The following is an 18200-nucleotide window of genomic DNA, read 5'->3' as shown; positions in this document are numbered from 1 at the left end:
GGGGTTCAGGAGCTGCACTTTGTCTCAACTAACTTTCTCTCTCTCTCTCTCTCTCTCTCTCCCTTTTCCTCTCCCCCCTCCCCTCTCTCCCTCTCCTCTCTCCCTCTCCCCCTGTCCTGTTTCTATTGTTACGTCTCTGACTCTTCTTCCTCCCTCCTTAAGGACTCTTGTGATTACACTGGACCCAGTTGGGTAACCCAGACTACTCTCCCCATCTCAGGATCCTTGAACTTAACCATGTCTGCGTAGTCCTTTTTGCTATGTAAAATAACACAGTCACAGGTTCTGGGGACTTGGATGTGGACATGTTGGGGGGTTATCATTTTGTCTACAACAAAGTATAAAGAAAACAGTAGTGTCTGGACACGCCGTTCCTAAGGTGGTTTCTGAGGGCTCTGGAGCAACGGAAGCATTGTTTGGGTGTGAGCCAAGGGCAGCTTGGCAGAGCATCTGTCATGCATGTGCTGGTAACCTGTGCACTCAACATCTCCAGAAGAGAAAGGTCTTTAAAGTACACATAGGAACTGGTACCCGGGATGGTGTCTCTAACTTCTGATTTCTAGGTGTAGATGGCTGCAGGGTCTTACAGTCTCTGATTTTCTGTGGAATTAGAATTACCATTTTGTTTCTGCATCCACAGAAGTGCCATGCTAGTCAAATTGTGGGGATGAAAGACTGTACTCCCATTAAGTGGGTACGCAGGATGACCAATGTGTCAGGAACACAGTGTGATAGAGGCTAGACTAAGGCAGGCAGTCCACCGGGGGAGCAGGATCCGCGAGATGGGGAGGGTTTTATGGGGGATGTGATGAGAAGAGAAGGGGACTCTGGGAATGCAGGAGTGCCTGAGAACACACGCTGAGCACAACTGCAGTGCCCAGGGGGTTTGGTAGGTAACGGGTGGCTGGGAAGGTAGGCAGGGGCCACATCAGGAATTTTCTAGGGGGGATAGAGATTCCAGTGAAGGGCTTGCGCAGGGAAATGAGGGCAGATGCATACTTTTGGATGTCACCTTGGTGGACAAAGCGCCTTGTGGTCAGGACCCGGGTCTGGTTCATAGCTGACTTCCCAGCCCTGAGGGACTTAGGTTAAGGTGGAATGCTCATCGGGTAATGAGTGGCCGCTGCATGTAAGCCTTACCGCCCCTCGATGCCAGCTCCCTGGGCCTCCCTCTGAACAGCTCCACAGACTTTATTTGGAGTGATTTAGGTTCTTGCATGATGTAGCACATAGCACTGTCTTGTACTCCTTTCCACAATGCATTGTTCGTTGCAAGTGCCCAATAAACATCTGTTAAAAACATGTTGCAATAGAAATATAGGGGAAACAAACAAAAGAAATATAGGAGAGACAGAAGCAAAAGGAAAAGCTGACCAAGTCCCACAAGTAAGGTGATTGGTCACCAGAGTCTCTATGTGCCTTGGAGCATGCTGTTTATTATATGGAATGTGCCTCCTCTATGTGGCCTCATGTCATCCTCCTCAAACCCCCCTCTCAGAGGAAAGTCATGCGGATGCATTTTTAAAAAGAGATGGCTGAGGAGATTCATACCCAGGGGGGGTAGAGTGGTTTGCCTTTGGTCACCAGCTGAGGGATAAAAGGATTGAGATACTTACCTTGACCTCTAGATTACTTTTTTGTTTCCCTCCCACGATGCTGCTCTGTTTGTCTCTCTATTCTAGCCCAGTTATCTTTCCTCCCTTTTAAGCTTCTGATACATGTCATCCTTATCCCTCATTCATTCTTACTCAGGTGCTGCCTTGTGGCATTTCGTATATTGTATGCTTATTTGTGCCTGGCTTTCTCACCCTTTGCTACATATACCTTGTTTTGCTATCTAAACTGGGAGTTCTTGGAGGACCAGGGTGTGATTTGAGATTTGTCAGTAGGTCTTGGATATAATTTGCAAATGTAGTTACTCTTCTTTGAAAGAATACAGGCCGTGCTACTTTGTTCCATGAGGGTGGGGACTGTGGCTGTTTTGTTGACCACCCTAGCTAGCATTATATCAGGCTCATAACAGACGGTGAGTGAGTTTATGTCCTGGGAATTTGTAAGGGAGGAGAAGGGTATAGTTTGGGTGTCTTGAGCTTTGGTCTTGAGCATTACCAAAGGGTTGTGGAGGATTGGATTGTCTCCTTCCTTGTCTCCACCCTCTGGAGGTGGGCCAGCCTCTAGCTGCATAGACTGTGGCTTTGTCCCTAAGGAGTTATAGACGCTCTTAGGATTTTAATAAGGCAACAGCACTTTCCAAAGTGTTTCGGTTCATGTGAGGAATCTGGAATTTTGTGTGTGGGGGGAAGAGAGGATAGAAGGACCAGGAAGGGGAGCCTCAGTAGATCATGGGCTGTTGCGCCATGTTGATTTAGGTGTTATGTTACTGAGTGGTGTGTATGTCTCCCTTTTCTGCACAGCTGTGCTTTCCCTAAGTCCGTGTATATCTGAGCTTAGGGATACAGTTTCAGTGGGCATGCCTGGCTCCAGGATAAGCAGTGTGAACATGCCTGTAGCATATGGATGTGAAGGGGTTGTGGCCTGAAACCCTGGGCTCCACATTGTGTCTCAGTGTAACAATTGTCCGTGAAGTACCAGGCTACCAGCATATGGTTTTCCCCAACATCCTCCTAGTTAAGTGGAAACTTGAGCTGTGTGGTTAGAATATTTTCCTATCATTTATTATTTCAGAATTAAGGTATTTTGGAGAATTCTGCAATTAATGCTGAGTGGCAGATTTGCAGATTTTTACAGAAATGGTTAAGTCAGAGTTGGTAGATCTGTAGCTGCTTTTTCCCACGATGGGTAAATGGTGGATTAGGAAAAGGTGGGGTCAGTGGGGGGATTCCGGTGCTCCTTCTGGATGCCGTAATTAAAGTGGGAAGTCTGGTGGAGTTGTTAGCCCTGCTATTAAGAGTGCAGATGGCTAGCGGCCACATCACCAAGATTTAAGAGTTAGACCTTTTAAAGTCTTTTTTCTTTTTCTTTTATGACCCACCCAATGTATTCCAAGCATAGGTATGGATGCAGTGAAGACTTTTCTCATTAAAAGTAATGGCTTATTCCCACACTCATTCCTGGTCTTGGAATGAGAAAGCGGTTTCCTTAAGACTTGAGGAATTGCCTATCTGTCGTGGCTTAATAGAGCTTTCGGATGAGGGTGTCTGGTAGGCAAATTTTATAACCAATCAGTGCTCAAAGTAAATCCAACTGGAAGGGCTCCAGCTGGCAGCTCTTGGTCTGTCTCCCAATTTTACTGTTAATATATTATTATTTAACCCCTAAGCATAGAACAGCCTCCTCCTGTTGTCTTAGAAGAAGTGAGTGCTCATGATCCCCGTGGCTTGGCTGTTGGGAATCTTCTGGGCTGGCAGGAGTTTGGCAGCTGGCTTGTGGGGGGTGTCGGGCATGGAGCAGGCCAGAAAGAGTGGTGGATGATGCTCGGGGACTGGCATGACCCTGGGTCTCGGCAGGGCTGTATGCATTTGGATTCCGTGGGGATCTGTGCTGGAAAAGCAAATTGGCTTCACTCCACATCATGTTCTCTTGTTTTCCCACAGGGAGTGGGGCCGGCCAGCAGAAACAGTGGGCTGCACAACATCACCTTCAGATATGACAGTAAGTAACTGGCCTGACCGCCAAAGAATGGAGCTCTCTCAGTAATCTAAAGCTTACACAGTCATGCTTAATTAAGGACACTGCAGGTCCTGGGGTTGAGGAATTTTCTGAACCTGTTCAGGGTTGTCAACAGAGCTAAAGCAGCTCAGTCTCAATTAAGGCACTCAAGAATTTGGGAACTTGATCAGGTCAAGTGTCTTCCATAGTGTTCAGAAAAGTTTTGTGTGAAGACCTTCCCTGAGTTCCTTGGGACTTAGACATATCCTTAAGAATAAACACAGATACCAGGGGAGAAGTGAGCAAAGCTGCCCAAGTGCAAGATGCTAGTGAATGGTGAGGACTATGGCAAACTGGGTGGCCTGTGTCTAGTCTAAAGGGAGTATTGACTCCTTGATTCCAGCTCATTGTGGCCTTGAGTAATTTCCAGTGAGTGTAGGCAGATTTGTGATTTCCAAGAATAGTGAGAAATTTACATTTTTTGTGTGTGAACATTTTTTAAAATTTGCACACAAAGTGGGCCAAGTGAATCTTTGTCTCAGATTGGCCCAGGGGATTCCACTTGGCCATCTCTCACTTAGGTCTGGGTTCTAGCCCCAGTTCCCCACCTATCAGCTATGTAAGCTATGGTAGGTAATTAGACTTCTCCAAGCTTCAATTTTCTCATATAAAATAAAGATGTTTCCTTCCCCTAGCATTGTTTTGAGGTTTAAATGAGGTAATGGTTATAACTGCTCAACTTGGTAGCTGGACTATGTTGTATATATACTCTGTGATTGATATATATTAATATTAGAAGTCAATCCAACTGGAGTTGGAATGCAAGCACCTTTTTTGCCCTTTTTCTCAAGAAAGTGTGATTTTTCCTGGCTGAATTATTTTCTAAAGGCAGGGTGGGCAGTGATTTTTCTGATTAAGCGTATAGGATCCCCTCTAAGCAGCTGCTTTCATTCATAAGAAGGTAGTTGTATAGGATTGTGAACATTTTAGTCATATGAGCCACAATTTATAAGTAAAAAATGACATGAGGGAGCTTGACTCATATTTGGCGACACCTCACAACTGATTTCATCTCTTGGAAATTGTTATGAATGTAAGTAAGGGGCATAGGTCACATTGAGGACTGTGGAATAATCACTGCTTAAAGCAGGGTTTTTGAGGTCATGGATACAGTCTAACAATTTTAAGATACAAATGTGTGTATCAAATTCACACCCACAGTTGCTGGCATGGGCATTTTCAGTTAGCCAAGGAGGACTTGCACATGGAACTCAAAAGTTTCATGTTAGTGGTCTTAGTGGTGTGTGCATGTTCTGGGTAAATGCTGTGATGGTAATGAAAGATTTGCAAGTCCGTGATACTTGATTGAGCTAAGCAAAGACATGTGTAAGGGACCTTTCTTCGAGTTAGACAGTTAATTTCTAATGTACGCTCTTGGTCCTGGCAGATCTCGTATTACATTCAAGAGTTCAAAATTTTCTGGTCAGTTGCAAACAAGCATTTGCATCTCTAATTTAATATGGGGTTTTGTGAAAGAAGATCAATACCTGTGAAACTCAAAAGCATCTTACTATTTCTTCACGATACTAAACATCTGGCCCATGTGCCTATGCCTGTCTCTTAGTCATTCCTTTCTTTAACTCTTCAGCATTTAATTAGGATTTAATTCACAGCTCACATTGAGTCCTGAGACATTTGAAGCTCAGTTGCATTTTGGCGAAATGTCACTTGGGCATAAAGTTTTTGTAACCAGAATCTAAAACTTTAGACTTGCCAATGATTGGATCCAGGCTGTGTAAAAAAAAACTTATTCAGTCTTTTCCGTTGAAGAAGATATTACTCTCTTCCACAAGAAATTTCCTGTTATTACTAAGTAGACTGGTAAGAGCTAATTTCTGAGTTTTCTTTTTTTTCCCTTTTTTCGTGTCCAGCAACGGATCGCAACCCTTAGTGTCGCGCCCGTACTGGACCGGGACCGGCAACGGGATCGCAACCCTCGGTGTTGCTCCCACACCTCGCTCAGCCAGTGAGCGGGAACCAGTCTGTATGTGGGATCCGAACCCTCGGCGGGAGCGCCACCGCACTCCCAAGCGGTGCACTGTAGCAGTGCGCCACCAGGCCGGCCCTAATTTCTGAGTTTTCACCAAAATTACTAAACTACACAATCTTACTTTTTTATTCCTTTGTCATTTAATGCTATAAAGAAAAAACAATATTTTGCCATTAAGTCAAAACTGAATTTCACGTTTCCTTGCCTTCTTTGACCTTGCATTCCATGTTTCTCCTTCAGGCTTTGAGGGGGTATGCCTGAGTGAGTTGTAATACATTTTCTTAATTCTCAGAGTTTAGATTTGCATAATTGTATTTACAGAAACCCAAAGAGTGTTAATTTTGGCATTAGGAATGAACAAAGGAAAGAACCATGATTTGCTCTTGTTTGTGCATCTTTTCAGAGCTGTTTGAGTCAAATGTTTCTCTTTCATTACAGATCTCAATAAATGAAAATACGTGAACTTTCCAAGTATGATAGGATCTTGTCTCTTTTTTATACTGGGAAGCTGGGCTCAGCCAGTGTTTTTGCAGGCTGAACACGTCTGATTCAGAGCTTATGTCCATAGTAAAAAGTTCTGTGCTGATGACAGAGTGGCAAGAGCCCTGGGTGAGCCATATGGACCCAAAGCCACTAGCTGATCATTTGTGCAGTGTGGGTGTTTTGTTTGTTGTTTGTGTGTTTGTTTTGTCAGACAGCTGGTATGGGGATCCAAACCCCTGAACACCTTGCTCTAACCAACTGAGCTAACTGGCCAGCCCCAATGTGGGTGTTAAATCAGATGTTAAAAATTTTTTTTCCTATTCTAAAATTCTCTTTTGCACCCAGAGAACACATGTTTCTTGCTTTGAGAGTAAATTTTCATCAGAAGTAGAATTTCGTTTTATGAATTATTAACATTCTTTTAAAAGAATATTGAAATGTAAATTTGACTGTTTTTGAAGCAGATCGAGTTTAGAGAAGGGAAGGTGCCTAATGTGGTTAGACAAAAAGGCAGGACACAGGCAGTGTGGAGGGTGGAGTTTTAAAAGTGGGAGGTTCATTTTAGTGTATGTATGTTATACTTTAATAAGACATAACAAGGGACAAATATTATCTGCATGTTAAAAGACTTAGAAAGGGTATTCATTAGAATGTTAATAGCATATTTGTGTGGTGAGAGGTTATGGATGACTTTTACATTTTTCTTAAATGTCTCCAATGAACATATTTAGTCATAAAAATGGGAAATGTGCAGTACAGTTTACAGGGGGTAAATGCAGCAGATTCACTGAGATTCTTAGAAAATACCCTGGAATATTTCACCTCAAAGAAAAACTCCCTAACTTCAGAGGGGTAATGGGCAGATTTGGACATTTGATGGGATCGAAGATCTTTTGCAGCAGATATTATAAAAGAAAATTCAAGTTTAATCACTGAGAAAGAAATAGAGGCAAAGCGGTGTAAGAATTATAAGTTGCTGTACGTTGGGAATAGCTGATAGTTCTCTCACAAGAGTAGCTAGAACAGCTCATAGTCATTCTCTAAAGTCCCAGCCTGATTCTGGCTGGAAGCTTCTGGCAGCTTTTTAGGAAACTTGCAGATTTTGAAGAAATATTTAGCAATACCAGGTGACACAGCTGCTCGCATGGTTGTGGCTACATTGACAGGTGGTAGTGAGTAATGTCCTAAGACAGAATCAAAGACTGGGGTGGTTTTCATGTTTTGAGCAGTGTGGGGCCCTTGGATTTAGTGGGGATTGTGGGTGTCTTTGATGACACAGGCTATTTTGGAACCAAAGTTTTACCTTTGACAATGCTAGTTAACATCTTTATCACTCGGTCACTGAGTTAGAACTTTGTGCAGATACTAACTGGGTTAAGAGTCTTGCTGTGAATCGCTCCCTATGAATTCACCTCTGCTTGTTAGTTCCTTTTCCCTAGTTACCTTGCCCTCTAGGTTTGTTCTAAAAACAAGAAAAACCCAGATTATTTAGTCATTGTTTTGTTTTAAATCACTCTTTAATGAATTGGTGTAACTAATTGATTTAGGTAAAATGGCATGAGTAAAAAAAAAATTAATGCCAGATACACAAACTCCACAATCTTGTCAGTGTTGATCTTCCCAACACTGTCCTGGAATTTAACTCAGGTGGGTGGTGGTGTTGCTATAAAGAAATCCTCTAGCATCTCATAGTTTCCCAAACACTAGTCAACCTTTGATGTCATATTTGGGCTTTTGAGGCACACATCTTTAAACAGAGTGGATTTAGCCACCTACAGACATGCTCTGTGTAATTTGACAGGATGAAAATAAAAATAAAAATTTAACTGTTGTCATTTCCCCAACTCTCTAGACTGTACCACCTACTTGAGTCCTGTAGGGAGGCACGTGATTGCTGATGCCCAGAACATCACCATCAGCCAGTACGCTTGCCACGACCAGGTGGCAGTCACCATTCTTTGGTCCCCAGGGGCCCTCGGTAAGTGGTCAAAAGTCAAGTCTGTTATGGTGCCTTTGTGGGTAGTGCCCAGTGTAAGGATCCCACACCTGATGGTCTCCAGGGGCCAGGCGGGTCGTGATGTGAGTGGATTTGGAACAGACACACTTTGTACTTTGTTGCATATGCTTGCTGAGTGTGTACACGGCTTGAGGCTATGCCCCGTGGTCTTTTGTTTCCTTGACTATTATCGAGAGAGATGTGGGTTCAAAAATAATAGTGTGTGAGTGATAAATGACACTGAGGCCTTGGCCTCTCTGTCACAGCAGTAGTTGGGGATGGGCAAGTGACAGTGCCAAGACAGCCTGTGGCCCATCCAAGGGTGTAATGGCTTCATTGTCCAGCATTAGTGGTCTCCATGGCCACATGGATGTGCAGGCTGAGCACTGGCACATTTTATGATTTTTTTTTCAGGAAAATCCCAGTTTTCACAAGAAACTATGAAATCAGTGACTTCTTAAATGTTGGCAACTAGTTGAATTTTTATTTTTAACTGTGTGGACCAAAAAAACTCAAACTGAAACAAAGAAACAGAAAAAAGCAAGCCAATGTTATCTGGGCAGATTTAGGTTGGGGCTGAATCTGTTTGTCCTCTTGAATGAACTGACGATACACAGGAGAGGATGTAAATCGAGTGTGGGACAAGAGAGGGGACCATTTGTTCAGATGGACCTGGGCTTGAACCCGGAATCAACCTTTCACTTGAGGCATTAAAATCTTGCTGCGTGCCAGCTTCCCCATCTGTAAAGTGGAGATGAGAATGGACACACGTGGTCCATTTCCAGAGAGAGCTCTCAAAGAATAGTGGCAGCCATCATCATCATCAGAACCCAGTTCTCGAGCCTGCCTTTTTGACAGTGCTGTCCGATCTTACATATCTTTAAAACCTGGCCAAGGGAGAAGTAAAATAGTCTGAATTTCTTAATCTGAACAAGATAAATCTCAGAAGAACCAGATTGCAGGAGGGGTGAGTGCAGGGAGAGGGAGGATGGAGCAGACCCTGGACCTGACTCACTTTTCCACATAAATACTTCTGGGTCTGAACCCAGTGGGTGTTCCAAAAATAATATTATCTTAACATTTAAAGATAAAGACATTCTCTTGGATAAAAGGGAAGTGGTCATTCCATTTAAGGCTTAAATGGTTAAGGGGTTGGCCTGACGAATTGCAGGCTCTTGCAGGCTCCCCTGTTAGAATGAAAATAAGAGGTGTGAGCTGGTGGTAGGAAAACTAACATGTGGAACAGTGAGGGCAGAAGGCTGTTTTTTACTGTAGGATGATTTATGGGTGGCGGTGGCTGGACAGGTTCTATCAGTTTCTATCAAGGAAACTTCTTGAAAGATGTGGGTTAAGATTGCTGGCTGAGAGCCAGACACTTCATGGGTTCGAATCCCACCTCTGCCATTTCATTCCTGTATGAACCTGGGCAAGTCAGTTAGCATCTGTTGACCTCGGATTCCTCGTCTGCAGATTAGGGATAATAATACCTTCCTCCTATGGTTAGGAGGATTTAATGAGTTTAAATGATGGGAGAGCGAGAGCAAATAAGTTCCTTCATGGGAAGCTGCTCTATAAAATTGCTAATCATTATATAACTACAAGGTGTTAATAGTATTGTGATAAATGTGTCATGATGATATAGGAATTACATTTGTTGCCTCTACACCCACCACAAGATTTGACATAGTGGTTTTCAAGCTGGTCTTTTAAAAGTAAGGACTAGAACCACCCGTCCCCACCCCAGCTAATGAATTTTTATGTAATAATTGTGAGATGTATGGCTAGTAATCATATTAATCACCTGGCTTTTGTTAAACAGTAGTTATGGGAACATTGCATAAATTAAATCTTAGTATAAATACTAAGGATTTGTTAAGAAAAATTTTTTTCTTAATCTCAAAAGGCAAGTTCCTAGGAGATCTACTAAATAGCTGTTGGTCTAAGGACCTTGTATCTTGTCATCATGTCTGAATCTCTGGCTGTGGGTCAGCTGGCTCTCACCCCCTACAGGAAGCTTTGTACTTGAAATACAACATGACAGAGTCAGTACCTGCATACTGTAGTACTCTGAACCCTTAAAATATAAAGCTGTAATTATGGCTTCTCTGTCCTACCCACCATGAAATATGTAATCTTCATCAAATAATTATAGGATTGGAAAAAGAGAAAAAGATTTCCCTGGCCTTTGCCATCAATAATTTTCCCACCTGGTTAATTGCATCCTGTGTAATTACTTTTGCCCTGAGAGGGGAAGGGTTGAAAATGTCTCCTTGTCTAGTGCTCAGAAAGAATGTGAAATCGATATCTTGCCAATTGAGGCTGGCTTTGGAGGTCTCCAGCTGCAGTTGGACCACTCCAGTCTCCATGGGATACAGAGCCCCGGTGCTGGCTCTTGTGGCCATCACAGCTTAATCCTTTTGAAGGCATCTAGTCGGATGTGCAGTGGGGGAAGCTCAGGTGGCGGGGGCTGGGCCAGGCCTTTCAGTGGCGCTGTGGGCATCTCAGGGCCTCTTAGGACTGGATGAAGAGCACACACTGGGCAGCCCTTGGATGTCTGCCTTTCAGGCATGATTAAAGCAAGAACTGCTTTGTAAATCACACAGGCATTACCATAAGCTATTTAATCTCAAGCCTAGGAACTCTTTGGGTGCAGACCCACAGTTTGTTGGGAATTTTGTATGTTGCTCAGTGAAACATGCCAAAAAATATAGAGCTAAAACTTAAAAGTGGAAACATGGCTTAGGGGATTCCCTGGTCAACATTGAGAATCATCAGCTGAATGCACCCTGTTTAATGACCTAGAAATTATATATTCCACTGTAGACTTTTATGATCAATTGTGACTTGAGTCTAAATTTTTGAACGATAATTCTACAAAGGCAATGGATATTTGTGAAATGGCTGTGTGGATTCGAAATTAATTAACAAGTAATGGTAGGACAAAGAAAATCACCTTGTCTGTACTAGAGGAATGCAGGGTATCTGTTTTTCCTACACTCAGATACCTTGGCCAGAGTAAGAATTGCTTTAACTCTGGTATGTAGGTGGACAGGACAGTAATTTTGGAGGAAGGAAAGTGTATTCAGAAGTAATTAGGTCTGCTTTTAATAAAAGCATTCTGCTTTGCTTAGGCATCGAATTCCTAAAAGGATTTCGGGTAATACTGGAGGAGCTGAAGTCCGAAGGAAGACAGTGCCAACAACTGATTCTAAAGGACCCAAAGCAGCTCAACAGTAGCTTCAAAAGAACTGTAAGTCACACTCAGGGAATGTGCTGCTGAAGACACACCATTGTTCTGGGGGTCTGAATGGTCTATTGAAATTCTGAAATTGGAGGAGGGGCCGTGGGGTCTACCCCACCTGCTAAGGTGGGTGAGAATGGCGGCAACACCAGGAACCTGCTCTGCGCTCCCAGGGAAACTCCTGATCACCTCTCTGTGGTAAACACACCTCTTGAGTTACTGCTGCGCTAGAGCAGAGCTCCTGGAAGGTGTCTGTGCTCTGAAGAGTGTGTGAGGCTCACCCTCCCTCCACATCCCAGGTTCAGTATTACTGTGGCTTCCTTGCCAAAGAACAGACAGCATTGGTCATCTTCATGATTAGGGATCCAAACCTAAACTTGGTCCAGACAATAGACCTGACTTCCTGCTTCCCTTGGGCATGTCCCCGCGCACCCCCTGCTCTGGAATTGTGTCTGGAATTGTGATGGCTGGGGTAGGAGTGTAAGATCTCATGTGTAGGTGGAGGGGTGGGTAGTTTCTCCATGACATCATGTGTGTTTTTGTTCCCTTTTAGGGAATGGAATCTCAACCTTTCCTGAATATGAAATTTGAAACTGATTACTTTGTAAAGGTTGTCCCTTTTCCTTCCATTAAAAACGAAAGCAATTATCACCCTTTCTTCTTCAGAACCCGCGGTGAGTATGGTATTTCCTGCTTGGTTTTCATGAGGAGACTTTTCTCCTGCTTTTAATGATTTTTCTACAAAGATGTGTTCAAGAGCACACCAAATACTGGTATGAAATGAACGTGGCAAAGAGAAGAGCATACAGAAAAAGTTTACAAAAAAGCACTATTTGTTTATTTATTTATTATTTTATGGAGATTTTTTTTTTAACTGAGAAACTTAAAACTTGGATTTATCAAATAAAACCAATTTCTGGGGTGAAAATCAAAACCCATATAGATGAAAAAAGTTAACACTGTCTGGGCCATACCAAAACCCATAGAATATATTGGTATAATTGAAAAATTCTAGGCTTTTCATAATTGACCTTTTTATACAAAATGACCCATTAAATTTATAGTTTGTGGGCCGGCCCAGTGGCGCACTCGGTAGAGTGCGGCACTTGGGAGCGCGGCGGCACTCCTGCCGAGGGTTCGGATCCCATATAGAGACCGGTCTGCTCACTGGTTGAGCGCGGTGCGGGCGCGACACCATCCCGTTACCGGTCACGAAAAAAGACAAAAAGGAAAAAAAAAAAACTTATAGTTTGTGTTAGAAAAGCACTTTTAGAATTAAGATTAGGCCAAGGCACTGTTAATCTAACCAGAGATACCTACTCCTGGCTTGTTCTAGAACAGACCTGACAGTTGATTTTTTGAGGATGCTGTGACCACCATTAAGACAGCCTTGTATCAGAACAATTTGATTAAAGAAAAAATCAGAAATAAAAAGTATAAGGTGATTTGGGGGTAAAGGGTAGGAGCATGAAATTACTCCATCTTTTACCTGTCAGCAGGAGGGTGGCCTGTCATTTTCAGGACTAGATGAAGAAAATTAAGCAGTATCCCTGAGACTACCTGTTCTAGGAAGTTCTATTTATTTGTTTAACATCTATGTGCCAGGCCCTGTTCTGAATGCTTTCCAAATATTAATACCTGTCAGCAGGAGGGTGGCCTGTCATTTTCAGGACTAGATGAAGAAAATTAAGCAGTATCCCTGAGACTACCTGTTCTAGGAAGTTCTATTTATTTGTTTAACATCTATGTGCCAGGCCCTGTTCTGAATGCTTTCCAAATATTAAATTAGTTTACCTCTGTAACAACCCTACAAAGAATTTAATCTTACCATCCACGTATTAGATGTAGAATTATACACAGAGAGGTTAAAGGGCTTGCCTGTAGCTGGGATTTCAATCCCAGAAGTCTGGCTGTAGAGTCCACACTCTCAACCACCAACCATGCGGGGTTCCTTGTCACTCACCTTTTACCTCTGTCCTGTACATGGTATCCCTTTAATCTCTCTGAATCACTGCTTTCAACCTTGCTGGCCGGTAACCCCGAAACCTGCAGCAGATCCCTCTTGCATTCCTGATCAGTCTTTCTGTCTGGCTTTCCAGCCCTTGGATGGTTAGCCACCAGTCCAACCCGACATCCCCTCCATTGATTTCTGGTTGCATTCTTCATCCTCTCTGTTGCTTTTGTTCTCAACTCCAGCCTACATCAATGTTTCCCTTTGCAGAATTCTTACTGTGGTGGTTTTCTATGCAGCAAGATTTTTTTTTTTAATAACAGTTGGTCTCATTTTCTTGATTAAAATAAGATTCCACAGGGCAAAGACCATGTCAGTGTCACAACATATCTTGATGCCTTGCACATAATAACTAGATACGGTATTCAAAGAATGTGTTTGTGAAAACCTCACCTAAATCAAAACTATTTAAGATTACTTTTTCCTATTGGAATCAATGTGTCTGTCTGGGGGCAACATGGAAGCAGGAGATGTGTTCCTGAAATGCAGACATTTATCACCATTTCAGTGCACTGTGGCTTTGATGCTGCCTTTGATTTTCTTGGCATTGTATGGACACTTCTCAGAAGACTCTTCCTGCATTGGCAGCATAGCATATTTGACTGTTTAACCTCTCTCATTGTGTTTTTATCTCATTTAAATCCTGTTTCAAATCTACCAGCTTTGGTACCTGGTTTTCAATGCTAACACTACTACTAAGTAGATGCCTCCTTGTCATCTTTAGAGTCCATCAAAAGAATTTTAAATTAGAATGCCTGTGAAGGTTAAATAATCCTGTGGTAGTTCCAGGACCACTCTGAAGTTCTCTTGTGCCCAGAACACCCCCACAGCAGGGAAGGGCCTGGCATTATTTCTTTTTACAGCTAAAACAGAGCCTGCATGTGACTGCAGCATGAACACAGTTCTGCTGTCCTTGGCCACCAGCCTTGAAACGATGTAATGCTTGACAGGCTTTTAAAATCTGGGTGATCTTAAACTATTTCCATTTATGTGGCATAAAGTGAACTGCATTAATATTTTTGTATTGTACCATTTAAGTTTTCATAAGATACAACTGCACTGTAGTGAAAATCAGCATTGACCTGATGTATTTTATCCCTTTCTAGCAGTACCTGGCACAGTATAATTATATTTTATTGAATTATTGGATGAAGAAAATGTCAAACTGTCCTAAAACTAAAAATATATTATCTTTCTTAATAGCCTGTGACCTGTTGTTGCAGCCAGACAACTTGGCCTGTAAACCCTGTGAGTACAACTATTCTTAATCTTTCAAATCTCAGAGTGTTGCCATCATGAGGGTATTGGGGTGGCCTCTGGGTGCTCACTTTGGGTCCTGCCTCCTTCTAGTCTGGAAGCCTCGGAACCTGAACATCACCCAGCAGGGTTCTGATATGCAGGTGTCCTTCGACCATGCACCGCACAACTTTGGCTTCCGTTTCTTCTATCTTCATTACAAGCTCAAGCACGAAGGACCCTTCAAGCGAAAGACCTGTAAGCAGGTGAGCTGCTGGGTGTGCATAAGGGAACACGGTGTGTTTTAAAGCAACCCCTGAGCCACTGGAACTTGGACAGCTCAGTGTGAGCGTTAGGTTTTGTTGGCTCTCAATGGTTGGTAGATATTCCAGAATATTATCACTGAGTATGTCTCAGGGCCATTTTACTGTCATCCCTCACTCCCTAGTTATCTACATCCCAGTTGTCCCAGTGGTGATGCAGCCTGTTAAAGGTATTGCCAAGAAGTCAAAAGAATGAAGTATCTCTAGTTTGTTCTTCTATAATTTAAATATTCATCGGGTGCTAACTATGTGGCAGGAACCAGCTTTATGCTCCTGGAATCCTTTCCACTCAGTGAAACAGAGGCTGGTGTCATCCCCACTTTACAGGTGGGGGACCTGAGGCTCAGAGAGGTCAACTGGCTTGCACAAGGTCACATAGCTATTGAGTGGAAAAACCAGATCTAGGAGCCAAGCACTAGCAACTGAGGGGCCACTGATGTTATACATAGGCCAAAGTTAAGTCAATAACCAAGTTCTTAAACTGGGAGCAGTCAGAGGAGTGGGAAATGTTTTGTGGAATTTCACGGGACTGTTCTCTGTGAGCACTGAGGGAGGCTTTTGGTAATGGTGACAAAAATCAGCACCTTCCTAGACATGCTCCAGTGAATGTTGGGTTCTGTCATAATTTTGTTCTCCTGCTGGCTCTCACTTCTATCATTGACTTTCTTTGACTTTCTGCCCATGTTAAAATTATGGCAAATAAAATACATATAAACACAGTAATTTCTTTCCCCACCCTTTTATAAAGGGTGTTCTAACTAGTTTCTTTGTTTTCAAACCAAATATTCCTGCTGAGGATGCTACCAACTAAGCATAGAATATGACCAGGGTCCTGGGCTCTCCTGGGCCTTTTATCAAAGTGAAGTTCAGATAACCTGTGGTAGATAACAGTTGCTTTCTGATCTAATCATACCTGAAAACTGTGGTCAAGACTGGTAGCAAATCTCCTCAGCTCTGGGTGAGAAAAGTCCTGATGAACTTTTTGCACGAAGTGAGTTTTTAAAGTGTTCTTTTGCTTCTTTGCAGGAGCAAAATACAGAGACAACCAGCTGCCTCCTTCAAAATATTTCTCCAGGGGATTATGTAATTGAGGTATGTATAACTCAAGAAAGACCTATTATTAATTCAACAGAATGAATCCAGTTCGTGTAGAATTACAACTGTTTACAACACTAAAATTTCAAGCCACTGAAGGTCTGCAGAGTTATATTTTTATATGGTTCTTAACATGATTTTTAAAAAGTTTATACATAATTGATCTTTGATCTTTTCATTAAATATTTCAATAAATATTCTTATGTAGCCATATAGTCCATATATAACCAAGCTTTAAAATTTGTATGTAGTATTCCTGCATAATACAAAGATATATTTTTAAAATTTTAGCTTTACAAAAGTTTTTAGTGTTGAAATAGCAAAGCAAAGTTATACTCATTACATCTACCTGTACTTCTCTAGGGTTTCTGTTGCTGTTCTATGTCAATATAAATGAGTTCTAAACACCACTTCAAAGAGCATGTAAATGATGTGTTTCTTTTCTTTTTTAGATTATTTTCCAGTATCAAATTGATACCACAAAAATAGGAATAAAAGGAAAATAGAAAAGGAAATTAACAATTTGTCCATGGCCCCACTATTCAAAGACAGTTTAACAACATGTCTTAACATTTTGGTAGAAACGCTAGTTTTGGCATTCCTTGGCAGCAGTGTGTAGTTTTGGACTGACTTAAAGCATTAATGGAGGCCCAGTAAAATTAGTAGTGGAATGCCAGTTTAATTGAAAATTGTTAGAATGTGGGACTTACCAGCTGAATTCTGCAATAAATAAACAGCCTTTTAATTCATGAAAAGAAACATGATAAAGTTTAGAGTCTGGAGTTGATAAAATGGCAACAAACCTCAGTGTACTTAATGCCTAGTCTCAGCCTGGTAAGTGATTACAGGTACCAGCAGCTCTCTGTTCCCTAAGCCATTCTCCTTTACTTGTGCCCACCCCCATGGGAAAATGGATGAAATCACCATTTTTTCCCACTTACCTGGTAGACATAATTTGTTGAGGTGCTGTCACTTAAAAAAAATAATACAGCATCCTTTGTTTTGCAGCTGGTAGACGACACTAATACAACAAGAAAGGTGATGCATTATGCCTTAAAGCCAGGTAAGAATTTTTTTGTTTGAAATTTTGGCTCTATACTACTGCAGACCAAGGTATCTGATACTTTCTATACTTCATGGTTTACAAAAGCAAAACAAAATTCAGCTCATGTCTGTTAAATGATGTTCCATCAAATCTGGCTTTCCTTCCATGCTAATGTAGATGCCTGGAAGATCAAAGCCAATGTGGTGTGTGTCACTGGGACTAACAATTGTCCTCAGAAGAAAAATGGTAGGAGGGGTGGTTTCCTTAGGCAAAATTCTCACTCAAAGGTATTTAATGTCCATACAGACTCTTAACTGTTGAATTGTTTTCTATAACCCTTTAAAAATGAACTGTTGATTCCTTTTATAATCACCAAACCAGTACTAAAGAAAGATGGTTGTGGGATCCTAGAACCTGTTATGCAGCTTATGTTTAAAAAGTAAAAAAAAGGTATTTCTCTTTGAACTTGTCACGCTGCTTAAGATTAAAAGCTTTCCCTTTGAAATTTTCCCAGTGCATTCCCCGTGGGCTGGGCCCATCAGAGCTGTGGCTATCACTGTGCCGCTGGTTGTCATATCGGCATTTGCAACGCTCTTCACTGTGATGTGCCGCAAGAAGCAACAAGGTATCTCTTTGTGTGCCATGTCTCCCCAACAAGGGGCAGGCCAGGGGTTGCTGCCAAAATAGAGGGCTATTGGGAGCACCTGGTTCCACCAGGCTACCGTCTGGGAAGCCTCGTAGCTCCTAATCAGTCCTCTGCCTACTGTAGTTCCCAGAATTAAAATATGTGGCTTTTAACCTCAGGACCCACTAAAAGGACAGATACAATTCTGTTCTCAAGCTCACAATAATAAATTCAAGGGCATAAAGGAAGTGTAAAGTATAAAGGATATAGGTAGAGCTTGATCCTTTAAAGTCAGAGAAAGCCTTCTGGGAGCTAGAAATGATCTGCATCTTGGTCTGGGTGGGGGTTTCACAGGTATATACTCACATAAAAATTCACTTGAGATGTACACTTAAGATTTATTCACTTTTCCTTTGTAAATTGTACCTCAATAAAAACTTTTAAAAAAAAAAAGGTCAGCTCTGCCAATGCTTAATTGGTCTAGTA

General features: G+C 42.1%; 1 protein-coding gene across 2 annotated transcripts in view; it reads left to right on the top strand.

Moving 5' to 3' along the window:
* The window catches only part of IL17RD (interleukin 17 receptor D), a 63711-nt gene that overhangs the window by 38131 nt on the left and 7380 nt on the right, over positions 1-18200 (top strand). For both annotated transcript variants that reach the window (XM_008581224.1, XM_008581225.1), the window contains exons 2-10: positions 3555-3612; positions 7995-8120; positions 11270-11388; positions 11933-12053; positions 14594-14638; positions 14741-14892; positions 15976-16041; positions 17053-17107; positions 17604-17714. In XM_008581224.1, the coding sequence (XP_008579446.1) occupies positions 3555-3612; positions 7995-8120; positions 11270-11388; positions 11933-12053; positions 14594-14638; positions 14741-14892; positions 15976-16041; positions 17053-17107; positions 17604-17714 (853 nt within the window). The remainder of the gene's footprint in view (positions 1-3554; positions 3613-7994; positions 8121-11269; positions 11389-11932; positions 12054-14593; positions 14639-14740; positions 14893-15975; positions 16042-17052; positions 17108-17603; positions 17715-18200) is intronic.

This window comes from Galeopterus variegatus, unplaced genomic scaffold (genome assembly GCF_000696425.1).
Source record: "Galeopterus variegatus unplaced genomic scaffold, G_variegatus-3.0.2 Scaffold2303, whole genome shotgun sequence".
NCBI lineage: Eukaryota > Metazoa > Chordata > Mammalia > Dermoptera > Cynocephalidae > Galeopterus > Galeopterus variegatus.
Note: the sequence above shows the minus strand (reverse complement) of the source record. Positions and strands in the feature narration are given on the sequence as shown.